Consider the following 22351-nt stretch of genomic DNA (forward strand, 5'->3'; position numbering starts at 1 on the left):
GTTCATGTCAGAGTTTGAATGACATGGAGTACTGGGGGAGTGGTAACTGGAAATAAAACATTCATGCATATTGAGTGTAATATACAGTGGGTATGCTGGGAAGATACATGTACCATTCACAAGATGATGCCATACATCTGTATTACAGGCAAAAAATATTAATATACCTTGAAACTACATGTATTTAAGTGAGCGAAAAGTTAAACTTGAGATTAGGTACAATATAAAAAGCTACCAAAAGATTTTCTCAAACATTCATTACACTTCACTCTCACACATCAGTCACACATCATATTTCCTGATACACTTTGATTTTCTTTTTCTCATTGCCTACTGTTGTACAAAACAGGCATACATTTTTATCCCTAGACTAATATTAGAGTCATCATTATATCATGCTGCCATATCAACAGTGGTCTGCTCAACTTAGTCCAATGATATACAAACAATTTTGTACAGTATATGCAGTGGTGGATCGAGAGAGGGCGCATGGGGCACGTGCCCCCTCTTTATTTCTTTGTTATAAAACAAAAGAAATAAAAAGAAAAAATTGGGAGGTGTGCCCCCCTTTAATTTTGTAAAGGTGCCTCCCCTTTATAGATTTCCTGGATCTGCCCCTGCATACCTACAATAGTGTGCACCTTTGTAACAGGAAAATCTCTTGAATCTCTTGCATTAGAAATGATAGAGTACAGTGTAGTGTCTTAATGATACATGCTATCTTGACACAACAATAATTCTCTAGGTCTGCACTTCAGTATTTCATGCCAACACCTGTCAATGCAAGATTTTGCTATATGTTTCTATTTTTGTTGGTTTTGGTTGTACACGCATTATGTATCAGTTCACTATATCATAAAAATTACAGAGCACGTAACTGTACAAAATAAATCTCTTCTTTCTCTTTTTACACTTTTTATTTATTTTGCTAGAGCAGTATGTCTTTCTTTACTTGCTCATTTTGTTTTCCTTCGTTTTAAGGAAAAAAGCTAGTGATACTTGATTGGCGTACTAACTACAACTTTCTTTCTCTTCCGCAGTATTTGGAATGGTCACCGAACTGGAAGCTGCTCAGACAAATTTGTCTGCACATGGAATGTGTAATGCTTATGTTTGTCTGCTAACACAATGGTGACTTTACCATCACAGATAATCATGTACATCCACACTAGACCATGATTGTCATATCAGGCTGTGATACCAGGAAATGAGCAGGATGTTGTGCAATGAATGTCCAGACGCAAGTCATGTGAATGACATTCACCTTTTTCAGTCCCACCATGGCAACACGTGACATGTACTGTATACGCCGAATATTTCGCGAGGTTTTTATTTTCGCAAATTTGGCGAGTCAGGTGCTATTCGCGAAATTAAATACATGTGAAAATATTGACTCTGATCCTAATGTGAATGTGATGTATGTGTGTACACTTCTCCGTTCAGTACGGGCTCCATGATCGCAAACTTAACCACTTGCGAAATTATCGGGAATTCCCGATTTACGAAAATTCAGACTCGCTAAATATATTATGGCGTATACAGTAATACAAAGTCAATAAGATTTTAGGCTGATGGCCCCAAGAGATGGGTTCTAATTAAGTGAAAACATAGTTCTCATATTCCTGCAGGTCTGTCAATTTTGGCTCTTAAATGTACACATATGAATAGGAAATGTATGAAATAATGCTGGAATAACACTATTTCATTTGAGGATTGATGAATATGCAAAAATCACCCAATAATGTTTGCCAAAAGTGTTACACTATAATCTCAGAGCATACACGATCATGGTTGCTGTGTAAATATTTATAATCAATTATTGATAATTGACAAATAGGGCCACAGCAGTACTTATTCATTGATCTTCTGCACTAGGGTGAACTGCATGCAGCTTGTTGGAATATATGCATACAGTAATGATTGCTAGGTCTTGATCGATCATCAACACATTTATAACATTCTACCTACTTTCTACAGAATGGGGAGGGCGCTTCAGGGATACAAGTCGTCTACTACAATTGAAGTTGATCGTTGATATAACTTGCCCCTTATCTGCAAAAATTCATTTGAATAGTAACTCAAACAGGACAAAAGGTACATTGTAATTCAATCAAGGCAACAAGTAAACATACCAGTATAAAGCACAACACCTCATATAATGTAGACTCTAAAGATATAGTAAATTGACACCCGAGGAGTCACATGACAGACGAGCCAACAAAATCGCCTAATGAGATATCACCATCAAAGCCAACCACAGTTCTCAGAACCTGGGCTCAAACGTAATCTCCACTATTTGGAACGTGCTTGCAATACATCAAAAGGGTCAAAAACTTGTCTGGCTGTCACAATTGCTAGAGAAATTTGTTTTGGAGTCACTCTGACATCAAAAGTTCAAAATAATTGGGATTGTATGCATACTGGGTACAACTTTTATTCCTGAAGCGCCCTCCCTATTCAGAAGTGGGTAGGTAAAATGATAATTGATTGTGCCCGAGCAATCATATTTTCTAAAAAGTTGCATGCGATTCATTCTGGTGCGAAAGATCAGTGGGTACTGTTGTGGCCCATTTTGACTATTTGAGTATGCTCTGAGACAGTAGTACACTTCGAGCAAACTTTTTTTTTGCTAATAATTTGCATTTTATTGCTACCAACCTGAAACTGTATAATTTCGGCATTTTTTCATTAAGAAATTTCATATAAGAAATAGTTAAAAAGCTGATTTCAAATCACTCACATGAATTTGAACCAAATGTGCTGATGGGAAGCATTGATATCAATGTTGACTTTTCATTTCGTCACTCAAAACAACTCACTTCGCAATCTGAATGGCCCTCTACAAGTTTCCAACTTATAATGGGCGTCATCGTAGGTAATTCAGGTAATGGATAAACACAACCACACGAGTGTGCAGTTTGAGAGTGTGGCTGGATTGTTTAGACACACGCGTGTGTTTCATAAGCGTTAACAGAAACCAGCATACTCCGACGGCCACAACTCATCATATTTTTTTGCTTTACAAGTACCATAGTAATGGGTAAACTCTGCAACTTGTATTAATGCACGCACTGTACTGGGGGCCCCCGAGTTCATCCACTTGGCAAACCTTCTCAGTGATCTCACCTTCATGCATCCTACACTAAAAGTTTACAGCTGAAATGTTATTGTTAGATCTGTTAACCCTCAAATATCTCAATCTTAGACATTTTCTTGATCAAACGTTTTCATTAAATTACTTTAATGTTAATATCAATTTTAAAATTATATTAAAGGCAAATAGGCCTAAAGTTTGATTGGTTCTTGCTCGCAAGCTCTTCCCGACACCTGCAGATGCATGCACAGCCACAGTTGGTTGATCAAGTTCTGAAAGTTACTCACATTGTGAAGAATATATCGCAATATCGGACTGTCGACTACACCGACACGTTCTCTCAGTCTCAGTCTCACTTTTTCCCCGATGTCAAGACGCTGTAACTTTAGCTTTGTGGCCCTTGTGCAGCTGTGGAGAGTTGGATTAGAATCTAGGGTCTACAAAAACAAACACTAACATTGGTACAGCCAAAATTTGCGTCGAATGCCAAGCAGGGGACGTGACCCTTCCTCACATCCAGAACTGCATGCTACTCGAGATACTTATGATGTGCTTCTTTCCGCATATTGTGTTTACCATCTATTGAAAAGTAACAATAGATGCAGATTTAAATATCCCCAACCTGCAATGCATCATCAGGCAGTGGCGAGGCGAACCGGTACCGGCGAAGGGAATGATCGATGAAGCAGCAGGCTACTGAAGCTGTATGCACGGTCCAGTGCCTTCAGTCAGTCGCCGTTCTTGTAGTATTGCTCGACCGTTCTTCGCCGAACGATAGCGCGTATAATGCGATTGAAGAGAGAAGCTCATGAAGACATCAATCAATATACTAATTTACATGATAACAGTAGTAACCATCATGCACATGAGCTTCCTACATCATTGCAGACACAAAACACAGGTCTTCGGTGGCTTCTGGGCGGTATGCCTGCAGAAAATGCCTTCGCTATACTGTCGCCTAGCTGGCAAGGCTGTATGTAGTAAATAGCAAAGAAACCGTAGGCTTCCTACCCGAATTCGCGAAGGGCAATCATGTGGGAATTAATTTTTATATCTCGCCCGTAAGTAATTCAGTCCTTTCACAAAAAAACTCGGCCAGTAAAGTTCTGTAATCTAAGTAGGAAAGTCTTGTTTTTATTCTCGAAAAAAAAAAAGTAAACGAGAGGAATTAAACAACAAAAACAAAGAGTAGAAAAAGTGATTCTCTTCCCAATTCCGCATCGGAAAAAAAAACTCCTCACTCGTTACCTGAAGAAAACATGGTGTAGAGAAATCAGGGGAAAAAGTTATGGATAGTTGCATTTTGGCATGGACGGAATATTTTTGAAAAGAAGTAATGGAAACTAAGAAATGTATGACTTAATGCCCTGTCTTATGTTCATTTGTTAATGAGGCTCAGTAAAACTAGCCCCATGGTTCAATTTCTCCTCTCTTCTAAATAATCATACATGTTCTCTCTGTTTCGGTGTTCCTGACATAAAATTCAGTGCTAATCATTCATCGACGTGATTGTAGAAAAGTTGATTTTGTTTATGATAAACTTTGGAAACAGTTTTCTCACTCTCAATTTGACTGAAAATTATTTTTCATAATTCAAAAGAATAACACACATACAACATTTATTAACAGTAATAACCATGAAAGTAAGAAGAAGAAGAAGAAGAAGAAATATCAAGCGAGCTTGAAGTAAAAAAAGTGCTGCATAATGATCTGAATTTTTCTGTTAAATGTGTATTCCTCGTCAGGGGCGGATCCAGGAATTCTGTAAAGGGGGGGGGGCGTGACTAATATTTCTGGTGCCACTTCCGGGTTTCATTTCATTTTTTTTTCTTTTTATTTCTTTTGTCTTTAACGAAAATAACCGGGAGGCGTGCGCCGGTTGCGCCCCCCTCTAGGATCCGCCACTGCTCATTTTTAGCCACCAAAAATTTTGCAACTGGTAATGATTTCTCAATTCTTTTGGCATAATTATGATTCCATCATCTACATGAGGTCCCTGATATGAAATTAATGTAATTGTTTCCCAGTGTTACTCATTTAAACACTCAATGTGAGATGGTTTCTTGTCAGTGGTAAGGATGCTCTAGCTAGTACTGAGAAATAATCAGATAATGATCATAAAGTCTGTTTCTTTGTTTGTTTGCTTATTTTATTTAACCACGGGTTTAAAAGCCCTCAATCAGCCAAGAGGCTGTTTATCAGAGAGGCCGTGAACAAACAGAACAAATCAAATATGGCAGAACGAAACAAAATTAAATCAAACTCTAAGAGGTGATAAAAATATATTTTTTTAAAACCCACAACGAAACAAAGACTAAACATATGCTCTAAAATCAATGTCAATGTAACAAAATAACAACAATTTGAGGTGTATCTTGTCATTGAGTTCATTCACATAATGTGAACTCTGGGTAACGACTGAATCAAGAACATTTCTAGAGGAAGTCTAACTGATATCTCCGCCAATATCTCTCTATGAGTAGTCTTCTAAATAATTTTTCCCATTAATTGTTCTGTTTGCAGAATTTTTTGAAAAAAAAGAATGTACAGCTCAGTTTTACAGTGTTTTTTTTTTTTTTTTTTTGTTCAATTTCAGCGGCAATACGCGTACCGATGTATTTTTCTTGTCGGTTAGTACTTTATTGGGCCGAATTGTTTTACGTCGAGTTGTGAAGTTCATCTCACGGTAGCACAGACAAATTATGGACAAAATACATGTGGATGGCACGTGAAAACAGAGACTCGCTAGCCTTTTATCAAGGCACTGTATTTGCTGCAGATATTGTAACAATTTGCTCGTCTAGGCCTAGAATACATGTACCATTTTTCCGAAAAGATGCTGTAGGTCAGATACTGATGGCTAAAAGTTATTCAGAGACTCCAACTTTCCCGCTTTCGACGGGAGATCTCCCGCCGAATGCCCATTTTGGCAAAATCTCCCGTTCTCCCGCTTGAGATTTAATTTCTCCCGCCCTGGCTCTGTGTCTCCCGCTTGAAATGATTTCTTACTTATTACCATCGTATGTTGAAAAATAAACCTTAGATAGCATGAGAAAGCATCTAGAACCCTAAAACTTCCAGGGCCCTAGACCCCGCCCCGGCCGCAAGGAACTTCGCGCTCGTGATGTGGGCTTTGCGCACATCAAAGTGGAGTCTCTCGTTTGCTAGTGGTTTCAGGCGGGAGAATCTCCAGATTAGAAGGTGCTTGGGGTTGGAGTCTCTGGTTATAATGAATAAACAAACAGGCCAGTCGGTTCTAGGACAATGTACTAGCACCCCTTGAACATTTTATCCCAGACCCTTCCTTTTGACCCTAACCGTAATCATATAATCCTGAATCTAATCCTGACCCTAACCTAAATAATAGCCAGGGCCTCGTCTTATAAAGACTTGTGATTGATTCAAATCAATCACAAATTTGCGTTTGAATACAAATCCATCTTATAAAATAGTTATGATTGAAATTAAGACGGAGAACTGCAATCAATCAATCATCGGGTTGCGATTGATTGCAGCTTTCAGGAGATTTGTGATTGATTGATTTCTATCACAAGTTTTATAAGACATGAGCCAGGGACCAGGGTAGCTCCTCCACCGCCGGCTGGACGTTTTCAAAAGTATGGGGGCACTTCCGGGTTTCATGAGCTAAACTGCTAACAAGCGCAAAAACAAAACAAAACAAAACAAAACAAAACAAAACAAAAACAAAAAGCAGCGCCGCCACCGAGACCACATATTCTGGAAGAGAATGCATTTCATCGTAAAACATAATTATAAGAACAAAGACCAAAATCCTTAATCTAACCCCACCACTAACTGGTATGTCGACGGGGCGAAATTGTCATCGGGGTATAAGATTTTTTTTTTTCCTGATATAAGTATTTCTTATAAGACAATCTCGGAAGGATAATTGTGAGATTTGTCTATATAGGCATAAGTTGTCTAATTCTAAATCTGATTCAAATTGTTTTCCTCATTGAGGAAGAGACACACTCAACGTGTTTTTGCCATTATAAGTTCTCGTCGAAAACTCCTAGAAACAAAGTCGAATGTACCTGTTTTATAGTTACCTATAATGTCTGTATTTACAATTGCCATGACAATAATGATAATACTTATAAAGGCCCATTGATGATGAAAATAATACATAAACAACCACATATAGGCTTTCCGTTACTATTGTTACCATGATATCACTAATTGTCTGTATTTGCTTTGATTTATTTATTTATTTATTTATCTATTTATCTATTTATTTATTTATTTATTTCATTCTCGTTTAACAATGTAGCCCTTTCAGCTACGATACTAATTTTGTAATTTTCATTAGGCCTACGATATTAGTATAATATTATTGCTAAAAACAGGGGGAAATGACCTAGGATTATTCGTACGGCATACAGCTAATGTCCAGTAGTTGCCTACTGCAGGTACTATGCAGTATACTTCGTGGCAGTGGTACAGAATTAAAAGCAATTCAAAGACAAACTATTAAACAACAAAAAGAAAGCCACAGTTTAATTTCTTCATTCGTTTAATCCAAATGGTCCGTTTTGAGGGACTTTCCCTTTACGAAAAAAAAAAACAGCAACAAACAAGCATTGTGCAAGGAAAGAAAGTGAAGACCTCGCTCTTTTGAATTTGCTGACAGTGATTCTTGTACTCTCGAATGTTCTCAGAAACATGTCTACAACCGTACAGTCTTACACATTGTAACGTACTGCTATTGATGATCCATGATATAAAACCTTACAAAGATAGCAAAAGTTCTGTATAAAGATCTGTAAAAAATTATGGGTGCATGATGGTATCTGCAATCACCAAGGAGGTACTAGGCGAGCTCGCCTGGTACCTCCTTGGTCACATCACAAGGTGAACAGCAAATTTCAACGCGCCGGACTGAAGAGGGGGGGGGGGGAGGTGGAAGGAGGGGCACCACCACGCATGGACGCACTCACGGTGGGCAGCTGATGGTAAAAGCGCGCGCTATGAAACCATCAAACACCCACGTGGTATGTGTTGGGGCATGGCTGAGGTCGCGTACGCGTGTGTTGGGTGCACACTGGTATTTTCCATGTAAACTAATGAGACAGATACCTACCTGGAACCAATTCACGCATATGCTTGTGTGGAGTGCAGTGCAGTGAGGAGAGATAGAAGTGGAACTTCTCTAATCCAGTGTACGTTTTTGTAGACCCTGCCTAAGCTAAGCGTCGCCCTCACTCGTACCAGTCATCTCACCGTTCGTGTTATCCACTCCAAAATGACAGGTAAGAAATATTTTGCACGAAAATCTTAATTTAGCCTGAGAAGACCTCTAACGTTAGTTGTTTCTAGCTAGGCATTAATGAGTGACAAGATATAAAGTACATGAAGTCGACTCATGAGCTATGCTACTTCACACCACACCATCCCTCATCACCAGCTCGCTCGTCCAGCTCTTGACTCCTGTTCTGCTAGTGTTACTATTTACTCATTAACTAGACATATGGTCGACATCTTGTCCCCTAATTCTATTATCAGACATTGTCATTGGGAATTTTGCTTTACATGATATTGATAAGTCATTATTCCTGTTGACTGGTTAATGCCCAATTCGACAAATGGTCAGTCAATCCACAAGTTCGCGACACGGCTATTTGCCACCAATTGATCTGCAGAGATGCCAAGTTAAAAAAACTTTTATGAGTGAGATTTTTATGACTCGGCGTCTCGGCGCTCGCACGAATGCGCACGCGAAAGAGGAGGGTGTCCCCCTCCCATGGTAGGGAGCTTTTTTTTTAATTATTAGCTCTTAATGATGCTATCTGGTGCATACTTAAGTGACTATTTTTTACTAATTTTGAAAGGCAAAAGGGAAATATACCTTCAATTGCAACTATCACTTTAATCCTTTGAGCTATGCTCCTTATTTTTGGCCCAAATTGCAGACTTCACCAGATGCGTGAGAAAAATGGGTGCCATGTGTGAGATCGTGAGACAGACCCTAAATGCTTGAGTCTCACGCAGAATGCGTGAGACTTGGTAGCTCTGGATCTGTTGATGTAATCTGTCCAGCCAAATATGTGTGAAGCCATAATTTTAACCACCATTTACATTAGTAGCGCTTACATTTAGTCGTGACTGGGATATAGGCAATCATGACAATGGTTGACATTTGAAACTGTTCTTGTCTTAGAATGGAACTCTTCAAGTCAGGAATGTGTCGATGACAGTAAGTAAAGTGGTAACTGGTAGTGGTATGCACTTGCCTTGGATCCAGACACATCCAATGCACCAATGGCCTGCTTCGGCTCATTGGAATTTTGCTCAAATTATCCTGAAATTATTTGAGAATGTGCTTGCAAGTACTTCTTCATTCGTACTCGGCAGGATTTATCTCTTTGAACGTAGCTTTGAGATGACTAGTGAGTGTCCTGTACAGTGCAGATAGGCTGTGCTGATAATTCAAAGTGTGATAAAAAAAAAATGGCTACACATGTTACAACTTTTAGTGACTAAGTGATGTGGATGCCCCCTCTACACTTCTTTTGTACATCTGTAGTACAAGTTCTCTTATTAAATTTTATGTTTGTTTGTGCATGCTTTTGCCAGCCCAACCTCCCACCAAGAGAATGAAAGGTACTTGTATGACAGATTTGATTAATTTGATGTGCATGCTGTGTTTGCCTTGTAGTTTGGAAAACCCCACAAAATCCTGCACTATTTTGTACCACTACACATTTGAAAAGATAACACGAAAGGGAAATTTTTAGTTGCAAAAGTTATGGAGCACAGGCAAAAATTAGAGGAGTTTTATAAGTTAAGTAGTAGTAGTAGTAGTAGTAGTTTGGTGATGGTATTCATACTGTTTGATTATATGCAAACTTGTACTGATTATTGCTGTGGTATCTCACATTTACTTCAAAACAACTTTCTCTAAATATCAGTACAAAGTCCTTTCAAAGTCTCATCCTGTCCACCCACCCAAGTAGAGCTGTCCGTAGTGATTTTTCCCATTGGTGCTAATAATGAGTAGTCTCTTTTCTAACTTCTGAAATTGCCTAACTAAGAAACATATCTTCTGTAAATTGTGTTGACAATACTGTGACAATGATTTTCTATTACATAGCAAGCCCAAATCCCCACCCCATACCCTCCCCTCAGACATGAGGAGTGTCAAAGCCATTATTGATTAGCATGCTATCATCCACTCCTACATGTTCACAATGTCTTCATCAAAGATCCCCTGAACTTATAAAGAGATTCAGTGATAACAATTGTGTTTACAAATTTAATGAAAATATCGCAACCTCCCCTCCAAAAACAAATAGATTAAAATACAAACATAATAGATAAAGTAACAGCCCAAAAAGGGCACCCATACAATGTAGGATTTGTGTCTAATAGGAATGTGAATACTGATGAATGGGACTGCATAAAGTTACCCTGATAGGCAGAAAGCCATCCTCCACCTCAATTTTATGGAGTGAGACACTCCAAAGCAGATTCAATATTAAGGGTTGTTGTTTTTTTTTTTTTTTTTTTTTTTGTGGAGGATTTTGAGTTGCCAAAGTATCAAAGAGAGCAAGATGCATTGTTGCAGAGTGATTTGAAATTCTCATCGTATTTATGATCTACACCCACAGCTCTGTATGTGTCTGAAATGGGAAGCAGTCAAAAAGAGCTGCCCTGGATCAGTTAACACTTTTGCTTTGTTATCTATCGGATGTTACATGCCTGCCTGCCTGTTCTAACCGTCTGCTACTTAACATCCTGAATGCCGTGTTTCCCTATCGCCCTATCAGCTCGCAGGGTGCATAGAACCTTTGTTCCCTTCTCACAGTGATTATAGTGAAAATAATCCGTGAAAGTTTGAGCAAAAGCATGCAACAGTCTGAAAGTTAATGGATTCTAAGTATATTCATGGTCTGTCCCTTCATAGGAACTCTATGTTTCTACAGTTTATAATAGTTTTAGAAGATAACTAATTGATGAAGGAATTTCACAAATCTATTTATTTGCATAAAGCACACATTCTCTTGACCTGTGGCTGAAATTGATGTAGAAACCAAATATTCATCGTCCACTTTTTTCTTGATTAAGTCATAGGCTGTTGTCATGGCATTTGAAGTAACTTCAAATGTTTAAAACCTCATATATTTTCTTAATTAGTCTTTCTGCAATTTTTACATTAAAGGCATGGTTTACCATTCGCAGATGAAATAAAAACCCAGCATTGATGCTTCAAAAATAGTCCCTAAATGTGAGTTAGGGATAGAAACAACCAATTAAACATTTCAATTAGTATAATCAATGTTAAGTATTGTTCAATACATGAAATGCGAACAGTGGTTATGATAAAAATGTTTCCGGACTAAACTGTCTACAGTTATGGTTTATTGAGAATGATAGTGATATCTCCTTATTGATGTTTTAGGTTCTATCCCAAATTCTTATATGTTAGGATGTTTTGTGATACAACTGACCAACACACATGCAACAAATGTGATATCTTGGATATTTTTTAAATAGCTGCTCCCATAGGTAAACGGGAAACTTTAAGAAGTGCAGAGTTCTAATCTAGAGAGGTGGCTAGTGGAATTCACCTGAGCTTTTGAACTTCATAAATTTTTAACAAATTATCCACTTTTCCTCAAATCTTCACTGAATATTTTCCTAATCTTTCTGTATTTTATGAATCTATGTGTTTGAGGAGCCGCTCCTTTTTCAGCCATTCTCACATGTGTGTGAATGCACATAACTCACCACACTTTCCTATTGCATCTGATTCAGATTGTGATTAAATCTGCATCTCCTGGTTTGTGAGGGAGAACAAACAGGCAGCTCAACATTTCAAGAAAACAAAAAACACACTTTGTGAGCTCTCATTTCCTGATTTTAAAGGGCAATAAACATCACTGATGAGCTCATTTGGGTCCCCCGAGCAGGTTCTCTCATGTTCAGCAAATTCCCTTAGTGGACGTATCTAGAAGTTTTCAATCTCAAAGGCAGATGATATGAAAAATGCAACAAGAAGCAAAGCTTTATTCATGCATGTACATGACTGAGATTTATGAGGGCTTCCATCTGTTCACAAATGTGGCAGTTTCTATAGGATTTATGATACAGTGTACATCATTAGGCACACAAATATCTAATTACCAGGTCGTTTGATGTTTTTTATGTTTTGCACATGCTTTTCATATGTGTGAATACATTTCATTTTGAGCTTCTTGCAAATTTTTGAGCATGTTGCACAGCATGTTGCTGGCTTTTGAGGACATTGCACAAGAATTTGAGCATGTTGCAGTGACATGCTGAAACCCCTCATGGACCACCCTAGTTTTCCCATAATTGTCTGGGCAGCAGAAAAGAATGGTTGCGATGCAGGTTTACGTAGGTGGCCATTCAGGCATTGATTAAAGCAGGGAGGTGTTAGAAAAGGAGAGACAACTCTTCTTAATTCATGCAAACACATGCTTTGGTTCAAAGCGTTACAATGGGATGTCTAGCATTCCACTGTACACGCTTTGAAGTCATGCTCTGCACCGCTCTAGTTGCAAGGCAAAGTTCGGAGACAAAGAACGCATTTCATCTTTCGTTGAATTACAAGCTTTATTTCCTCATAAAATTTTAAATGAAATGCTCAAATTGATTAAGAGTAGTTTAGGAAAGAATTCAATAATATAAACATGTATTTCTAGTTTCTTCGTAATACGCAAATTGAAATGAAATGAAAATTAGGCCATCTTAGAAACCTGATACATGCATTTTTCTATAATGCGCACATTTCTGCATGTTAGTTTTCTATCCTTTAATCTGGGATATTTTGCTCTTTCAAATAAAGTACTCCGCTAAATCGTGCACCAGCGCGCTTTTAAACTATTTGCTGTTAAAATTGTCAGTTTTACACTGCATTTTGATTCGCTGCTCCAATTCAAGGTACACAAATTCATTGTTGCCATCACATTGAAAGAGAGAGAGTGAAATGCAGTAGGGGCAAGTATTTCTAGATGTGAGAGCGCTAGTCCCGATTAGTGATGCTCTCTTTTGTCAAAGCACCTGATTTCCACCTGTAGTTAAGCGCATAACTTCTCAGCGGTGCGGCGCATGACTTCAAAGGAGAGCAGGAGTTGTCTCTCCTTTTCTAAAACCTCCCTGATTAAAGAGAAATCTAGTAAATTTTTGTAGGGATAAAAGAGAGGTAACAAATCAAATCTTTTATAATGCTTTCATTGTCATATGGAGTGATAGTGAGTGATCTGTATACTACCAAACTTGTAATGTTGTATAATTGATTATGCACATGTATGGATTTTGTGCGTGTAAAATAGCAAGAAGCCTGAACTGACTAATCCATGGATATTAATCTGGACACATGTGTTCTTTCTTTCAGCTGAGCCAGGCAAGAAGCTCAATGAGGGCAAGACAAAGATTGTCTACGAACTGCCCAACTTTGAGGTGCTCCTGCAGTCCAAGGACCGCATCACCGCCCACAATGCGCAGATGGTAAACCAAATGGTGGGCAAAGCAGCCATTTCCACTGCCACCACTTCCAAAGTGTTTGAGTTCCTCAGCCTGATTGGTGAGTCGTGACCTCTGACCCATGAAGTCCCCAAAATTATCAAATGGGTCATTTTGTGACCAAATCTGTTCCTGTCTGTTACTATCACATGGCATCCATCTTTGCTTCTTTAAATGTTTTACTTCACACTAAGCATTTACCTGCTCATTTTTAACTGCATAATTGTATAAGAATATCCTTGTCCTGAAAATTGCTGCCTCTCTAATACTTTCACATGTCTTATATTTGCTCTGATAATTAGGAATTTTATGTTTGTAATGTTTCATGTAGAAATGAAATATAGATATGACTGCTATATACTCCAGTAGTGATGACATTATTTGTGATGATAATGATAATTCAGTAGTGATAAGGATAATTATGGTGATCACATATGTGTAAAGAGCTATGATGATAAGAATTTATAACATCTAAAGCTACTTTTTATATCCTGGAAATCTTTTTGTCTGAGGCGACCATGTATCAACATTATCATAGTTCTGTGTACTGAGGCTTATGGTCTCTTTTATTCTGTGACTTATTTTTATTTTCCCTGTGATATCCATGTACATGAATAATATTTAAAAATGGTAGGAATGTTCCTCGGCTTCTCTCATAAACCTTCAACAATACAGGCATCAAGAATCACTTTGTCCGCAAGGAGACAGACACTGCATTTGTCGCCAGGCGGTGCGAGATGATTCCCATCGAGTGGGTGACGCGACGGATCGCCACGGGATCCTTCCTGAAGCGGAATCCTGGCGTCAACGAGGGCTACCGCTTTGCACCACCCAAGCTAGAGTACTTCTACAAGGTGGGTCAGCTTTCTCTGCTTTTACTGGTACAGGGGAAGCACTATAAATTGAAGAGGTCGGGACCCAACAGATTTCCTCATTATACCCAATATCTGGTTAGCAGTGTTTGTTATGTCAAGTTTTCCCTGTATATGATCATTTGGATAATTTTGGGGCTGCCAACATTCACATATTTAAGTCTTCGGGTTACAATTAGCGATCATGCAGTGTAACAAGCCTTTCAATATGAAAATAATTTCCAAATTAAGATGCCTTGTGTACCCTCTTGTCAGGACATGAAAAGATATTCAAGTGTTCAGTGAGCCTCATGTAGAACCAGGGACACTCTGCAGCTCTATCATTTGGCACAAATTTTAGTACAAAAAGTGTTAACATTCTATGACATATAAGTCACTCTTTATGATTGTAAAATGCACTTTGGTTGTAATAGGGTATTTGTCATGCATCACACAAAAGCTTTTTCATATTATCACATTAATCAGGAAAACTCAGCTGATCAACCAAACTGGTTGGAATCATCACCAGGAAAAAGGGATTCACACTTTTCAAGTGGGCTCATGTGACCCCTAAGACTATGGGAATGTACCCAGAAAATCATTGACAAATCACAACATATTTAACTCTTCCTCTTTAAGAAAAAAGAAAGAAAGAAAGATAGAGCAGAAATTTAAGAACAGCACACACTTCTATGATAATAGATATAATGGTCCAGCTTTCAGACAGACTTTGTCATTTATCTCCTTTGTGTTACCTGCTCAATGACAGACTTTGTCATTTATCTCCTTAGTGTTACCTGCTCAATGTGATAATGTGATCAGGCTCATTTAGATACCAGTATGTCTATATCAGCCATTGTGTTTTATCCTTCTTGACATTTATAGCTGAATAAGCACTTTACATTGTGCATGCCAGGAAATTGGCACAATCATATGGTTGTCTTATTCAAGACTGAATAAGATATTGTTTGGCGTAGTGTATGTGGAAGGGGAGTCAGCTCTTTAAAGGGGCCCTGAAATCCAAATGCATGTTGATTTATGATACCCTCAACATCACTTTTGCAGTGAAATTAATATCTAGAAACATTCCATATATTTTTTACAATTTTTTTCTTCTATTTTTCTTCAGATTACTAGGGAACGCCCACAAAAAATCCTTCCAAACCAATATTCTTGAGATGACCTCATCTGTCAATCATTGCTAAAGTACTGAAATATTTAATAAAAGACATTGGAATGCACCTTTGTCTCGACTTAGCATAACTTGCATGTTTCTGTGATATTAATGTGACCAACAAAAGACATGGCGATGTACATCACATTCACGTCGGGATCAGAGTCAATATTTTTGCGTGTCTTTAATTTCATGAATAGTACCCGGTTCACGAAATTCACGAAAATAGAAAACCTCGCAAAATATTCGGTGTATACAGTATTTTAGTGACCAGATTAGACTTTTCATCGAATGGCTTGATAAAGAGAAGATTTGTCTGTAAAATGAGGAATCAAGAAGAAACCCTTCAACATTCTCCCTTCCCATCTCCTCTTCTCTTTTGTGCCACACCAGGATGATGAGGCTGGTGACCCAGAATGGTCCTACGCCCAGATTGTGGAGTCAAAGATGAAGCCCGGTGGCAGACTCATTGGGCCCCACGAGGTCGACATTATGGGGAGGGCCACCGTCACAGTGTTTGAGGTGTTGGAGAAGGCCTGGGCTGCCCTCGACTGTTCACTCATCGACATGAAGATTGAGTTTGGTGTGGATGCAGAGACAGGCAAGCTTTTTTTTTCTTTTCTTTTTTTCATAGACCTAGTAAATATAATGGTGTCAGGGTTTGAAATTCACTTAGCAAATAATTAATAGATTTGAACACAATGCATATCAAGGATGAAGGAGGCATTTTATTTCTCAAGTTTTCTATAGGTCTGAGGAAGCAAAAAGATATTTGTGTACATACTAAGAAAATGATGAGAGCATGAAAGGGCATCGGCATTATCAGATTAGTACTTCAGCATGATGGGTTAAGGCACTTATCAAAAAAAATATAGTACTAAAAGAAATGCCTTTTGTTAACAAAAGTCTTTCTGTCTAAGTGAGTGGTAATTTTGTGTTGGTTGTTAACCTTCAGGAGAGATCGTTCTGGCAGACATCATCGACAGCGACTCGTGGCGTCTGTGGCCAGCTGGGGACAAACGCCTCATGGTGGACAAGCAGGTCTACCGCAATCTCAAGGAGGTGACAGACGAGGCTTTGCTGCAGGTCAAGCGCAACTTTGAGTGGGTTGCCAACAAACTGGATGTAAGTTTGTTTGTTTTTTTTTGGGGGGGGGTGGAGGGTAAAAGTCACCATGCCAGTCTTAATTGGATGTAAAAAAAAATGACCTAAATTAGGTTTAGTGGGTGGTAGATTAATGAATATACTTGAATATTCAGTATGTGGTCAACACAGATGTTGGTGGAAATTTGTGGATGTTTAAGGACTAGATGCAAGTGAAAGTAGATGGTGGTCAAGGAATGTCATGTAGATGAAATGAAATGGTTGGCTGGGAGGCAATATACAGGGGGACATTTAGTGTTTCCGGCCACAGTTTGAGACTACAGTTGGTCATGGTGAACTTGTAAACTTATTTACCAACTTTGTCAAATTTGCCTTACCTTCCTAGACTTATTGTTTCTTTGGTATCTAGTCATGATGCAAAGACACCGGTAGATCAATATTCATGTAGCCCACATCCATCTATACTTTAATCATGCATCACCTTGCAGGACTTCATCCCCACACCCAAGGCCCAGGTCGTTGTGCTCATGGGCTCAGCCAGCGACCTCCCCCACGGAGAGAAAATCAAGAACGAATGCGTCTCCTTCGGCATCCACTGCGACCTGCGGGTGACCTCTGCCCACAAGGGTACGGAGGAGACTCTGCGGATTCTCAAGTACTACGAGTCGCTGGGGATCCCCGCCGTCTTCGTCGCCGTGGCTGGGAGGAGCAATGGCCTTGGACCAGTTCTCTCGGGCAATGCCACCTTCCCGGTCATCAACTGCCCGCCAGTGAAGGCCGACTGGGGACCTCAGGATGTGTGGTCTTCTCTCCGTCTGCCATCTGGTGAGTGAATTCAAACTACAGTTAAACTCGCCTAAGTCGACGTCGCATATGTCGAATAACTGCGCAAGTCGAAGATTTTAAAAAGTCCCGATTTTTCCCCATTGACTTACGTGTATTAATTCACTCACAAGTCGAATTTTTAAAGTCAAATACTCGCCTAAGTGGATGAAATTCCAAGAACACTTTCACGGAAAAACCATTGAATTCACTGTGCCTAAGTCGAATAAGATTTTATTGTGTAATAAATCACTGTCAAAATCATGAGACGCCAGTTTTTGTTTACATACAGTATATACCAAAAGAAACTTTGCGTTAAAAACATTTAACGTTTCATTTACACAAGCGGTTTCACCTGAATCGTTATTAACGCAAACTAACGATCTGGAAAATTAACGTTTGTAGTAATGGTGAGTAACGATCCAAAGCGCAAATTAACGATGTTTCGTTGACATTAACGATAGTAATGCAAGAACTCACGCGAGATTTGGGTTTCCGTTACCCAGACCTGGTGAAAGGACGACGTATCGCCTCTGCCGAGTGTAGCGATCCATGCCTTATATACTTAGCGGAGTCTTTTCGCGAATCGTATCACGATTTCGCGAATGGTTAATATGCGACCGGGGTCACCAAAAACGCACGCCGTGCCAACAACAACAACAACAAAAGCCGGATGTTTGCCTTCAGTTTTGGAAATGAACAGCGGTAACAATCGGCTCCATAAGATGCGAGAAGAAATGTCAGATGTTTGCTTTTAATTTTGGAAATGAATAAAGGTAATATTCAAAGTGGATAAAGCGTCTTGCTGAAGGGCAAATATCGGGCACACCGCTCCAGCTCTCAGCTCCAAAGTAGACAACATTCATGTACATTATACACGTGTATGCGTGGTGTAACTGTAAGTCGATTTTATTTCGACTTACGCACAAGTCGAAACTCGCCTAAGTCGATGTGTTTTGCTCAGTCCCGAGAAGATCGACTTATGCGAGTTTAACTGTACTCAACGATTCAATGACATCCTCAGGCTCTCTTCCAAAGCAGAGCTAATGCCCTGTTCCGTACTAGTAATGGTTTGTTTTGCTTTCAGAAAGAGGACTGAGAGGGTAGTGTACTTATGAAGAAAGGATGAAAATCGGCCTTGTTTCCTCTTTGTATCATACTTTCGATTTTCTGTTAGAGGCAATGTGCTCTGTAGAACTTAGCAAATCCATTTGCCACACAAGGATGTTTTCATAGAGCTATGTTTACAAGGTACCGAGACAAGACATATCAAGCATAGTATAAATACATGTTTTGTAGCTTTGCATGTTACAATAGGACATGATAAGAATACCTTGACATAAAATGGATGTTTATGTGAGCTGATAATGTGCAGGTCAATGTGATCATATGACTCAAAATGATACGATGGGATGTTATCACGTGGCTTTTCCTTACATCCAACTGTGATAAACCGTATCATTACATAGGGATGTTTTCACAAAGCTGTTCTAATAAAAGAGCAATTGAACACCAAAAATTTGATATAAAGAACGTCATGAAGTGGATGTTTGTGGCAGGCCAGACCCACTGAAGGAATCAATGCCCCCTTTTTCATTTCAAATACCCAGGTCTTGGCTGCACCACCACCTTGTCGCCTGAAGGGGCCGCGTGGCAGGCAGCTCAGATCCTGGGGATGACCAATCACGTCGTCTGGGGTCGGATCCGTGCCCGCCAGCTCAACACATGGATTGGGTTGAAGGAATCGGACAGGAAACTCCAAGAGTCTCTGGACAAGTAGAAATCTGGGATGAGATCTGTTTGTTATTCTGAGCTGTGGTAAAGGTCGATATGGGATGGCATCTCCTGCTACCCGTCACAATTTTCTGTTTCGAAAGACAATCTCTTCTCTTCAAACTGTCTTGCACAATGTATGTACTTTTTGTGTGTATCCCATCACATCATTGCCAGAGCTCTTTACCCTTGTCATTATGGACTCTTGCTCAGAATAAATAACATAACAAGTTTGACATTGCATTAACTACTGAGTTTTGCAAGTTTGCAACTGCCAAGTTTGGCAAGTCTCTCAAGGAGGGGTGCATTTTAAGACCAAAGGAGTCCAGTGAAGTTGTTAAACATTAAATGTTGACAAAAAAGTAGATTTTGAAATATAGTGCGAGTGCGGATGAATATGTGACAGTTAAACTCTCTGAAATGGTTGAAGTTATGTCTTACCTTACATGTTTACTTGTTTGGTGCTTTTGTTTTTATTTGACTATTAGCTTTGGAGTATTTACAGTACTTTAAAAACCTGATCACTCCTTTCAAATGTCAGTTGCTGTCTGTTAAACAGTTCACATGCCTAGCATTAGACTAGATTGGCTAACACCTCTCGGTGGCTGATGAGTGGTTGTTTGTTACAATGTACCGGTATGTTGAACCCTATGGCCCGAATTCACGAAGGTGGTACAAATGAAACCATGGTTTAAACCATGGACAAAAACCGTGGAGGGCCAAATGTCGCACGGAATATTTCGTTAAGAAATTGGTCATTTTGTCGACAAAACGACCGTTTCGTTAATGAAATTATCATTTCGTGGACAAAATGTTCATTTAGATACAAAATGTTGTCATTTCGTTAAAAAATGATCATTTCATCGACGAAATGACTGATTGCGTAACGAAATATTCCGTGCGACACTTGGCGCTCCATGGTTTTTGTCCATGGTTTCAACCATGGTTTCATTTGTACCACCTTCGTGAATTCGGGCCCATGTGTGCTTTGAGTGATAATTGGCACAAAAAACCCCAAACACACTGCCAGGTCCCTGGCACAAAATGGGTCATGGGCTGGAAACCAGTATTGGTGACAGCAAGAAAGGAAATACATTTCCTACAGCTATTCCACAAGGTGAATGCCTTCTTTCAGGAGTGTTCTTATTTTCCATCATCAAAGTCGGTCTTTATTTTGCACTTGATCAATTGAAATAAGCACAAACACCAGTGGCTATGGTGGCATCTAGTGGGATTGGAAATATTTTTGTACAGATGAGAAGTGGGATATTGTTATTCTACTGTGTTTATTCTTGTCCTTTCTAGGATTATTTTTTTTTGTCGCTTTGTTTGGTGGTGGTGGTGTATTATGTGACGTGTTGTTAACAGTTTTAGGATGGTTAGGGTACCATCAACGCTTATTGCAGAATTCCATTGAAATACTTACATGTGTTATTCAAGGAAAAGGGATATTTTTTAGCAGTTTAAAGAGCCATTCCAGTGAGTTCAAATGGGAAAGAATGAAAGAAATCCTGGACTGCCAGCACAATGAGATTAATAAATTCAAATAAGTTTTTGAACATTGATATGTTATCTTATTATCTGTGACCCTCTTAAATTGGATTAATCATTCTGTTCTTTGTCAGATGTACAAAAGAAAACATCAAAAGTACTAATTTTCATATACATTTTACTCGTGTATTTTTTTTTTCTGAATTATGCATTTTGTAATCTTTGAAATGGTGTTACAGGGTTTCAAATGTCAAAATATACGGAAGGCAGAGAGAATGTGTTCAATGAGAAGTAAATGAGGGAATGTTATCCCAGTGTAATTTTGCATTAAAGTGCAGAAAAAACTGCTTTATTTACGTCAAACAAGATTGTACATAGTGCTATTTGTGTCGAGTGTGGTTCCATAGGAACGCTTGTGAAGTGAAATGAATTGAATTGTAAATTGGAGGAGAATTTATCCTGAAATGAAAAGCTGTGTGATTGAAAGAAGCATTGACCAAAAGCAATTACTCAGTGAAATTCCAGTCAGATTACATGTTTAAAATGATCCAACCTAATCCAACCTACCTGTACAGTGGACTCCCGTTATAATGAAGTCCTCAGGACCGGCAGTTTTCATTATATCGAAATTTCGTTATAACCGAACAAATAAACAATAAAAATACATAAATTGAACAACGTTATGGCCCGAATTTCTACTTCATTATGACTGGAATTTCGTTAGAACCGTGCACTGTACCAAATCTAAGTTCAGTGTCGTGCTAGCTGTTGGGTATGTCACAATCACAACACAATGTACAGTACTTGTTTTCCACCTTAAATTATACTAAGCTGTTGCACATGTCGCAGTATTCCTTTGTGTATGCATGTTTGCTGTAAAGTCACAGAAATGTGCAGAATGCTGAACAGCACTCAATCAGGCCAGACAGATGCATTAACTGGCTCCAAATACAACTTGTCAGCTGAATATAACTGAACTTCCAAGAGTCCTACTGTATAATTTTTGCTAGAGGTGAAACTAGTCAATTGCAGGTTTCCTTACAAAAATATACATGATATTATTGATTTGATGTATTTTTAATCACTTTTATTGCCTCTGGGTAAATTCTTCTACAGGTATCATGTGCTTTGTGAGGCTGAGGGTTGCAGAGAAAGTTTAAAAATGTTGACAGAACGAAGATATTGTCAGAATGACAAATCTGTGTATGTTTCCAGATTAATTCATCGCACCTGTATGTACTTCATGACACCGTGTTGTCTCATGAACATTGGACTTTTGTATGTGACTAAAGAACAGTGGGTTAATGATCTACAACAGCAAACTCTCCACACTGTGTTGTTATTTTGATTTGACTGAGATGTTGTGTTGTTAATGTGGGTGTGAATCATTACTGTTTTTGTGCTTCAACAAATAATGGTAGAGATTTATACAGGCCTCATTTAGACATTTTCATTTTGGCATTATTGCTATTTATTATTATACATGTATTTCACAACAAAGACATTTTGAAAAACTCGTACAAATCTCAGAAATAC

General features: G+C 38.7%; 1 protein-coding gene across 1 annotated transcript; it reads left to right on the forward strand.

Moving 5' to 3' along the window:
* Positions 1-8357: 8357 nt before the first annotated feature.
* Positions 8358-22110, forward strand: LOC139743971 (multifunctional protein ADE2-like). Its single transcript, XM_071654438.1, has 7 exons — positions 8358-8364; positions 13473-13661; positions 14276-14454; positions 16019-16226; positions 16581-16750; positions 17218-17554; positions 19162-22110. Exons 1-7 carry the CDS (start codon positions 8358-8360, stop codon positions 19329-19331), a joined length of 1260 nt encoding a protein of 419 aa, XP_071510539.1. The 3' UTR covers positions 19332-22110.
* The last annotated feature ends 241 nt before the right edge of the window (positions 22111-22351 follow it).

This window comes from Diadema antillarum, unplaced genomic scaffold (genome assembly GCF_040938485.1).
Source record: "Diadema antillarum isolate AM-2024a unplaced genomic scaffold, OU_Dant_1.0 seq00001126_RagTag, whole genome shotgun sequence".
Taxonomy (NCBI): Eukaryota; Metazoa; Echinodermata; class Echinoidea; order Diadematoida; family Diadematidae; genus Diadema; species Diadema antillarum.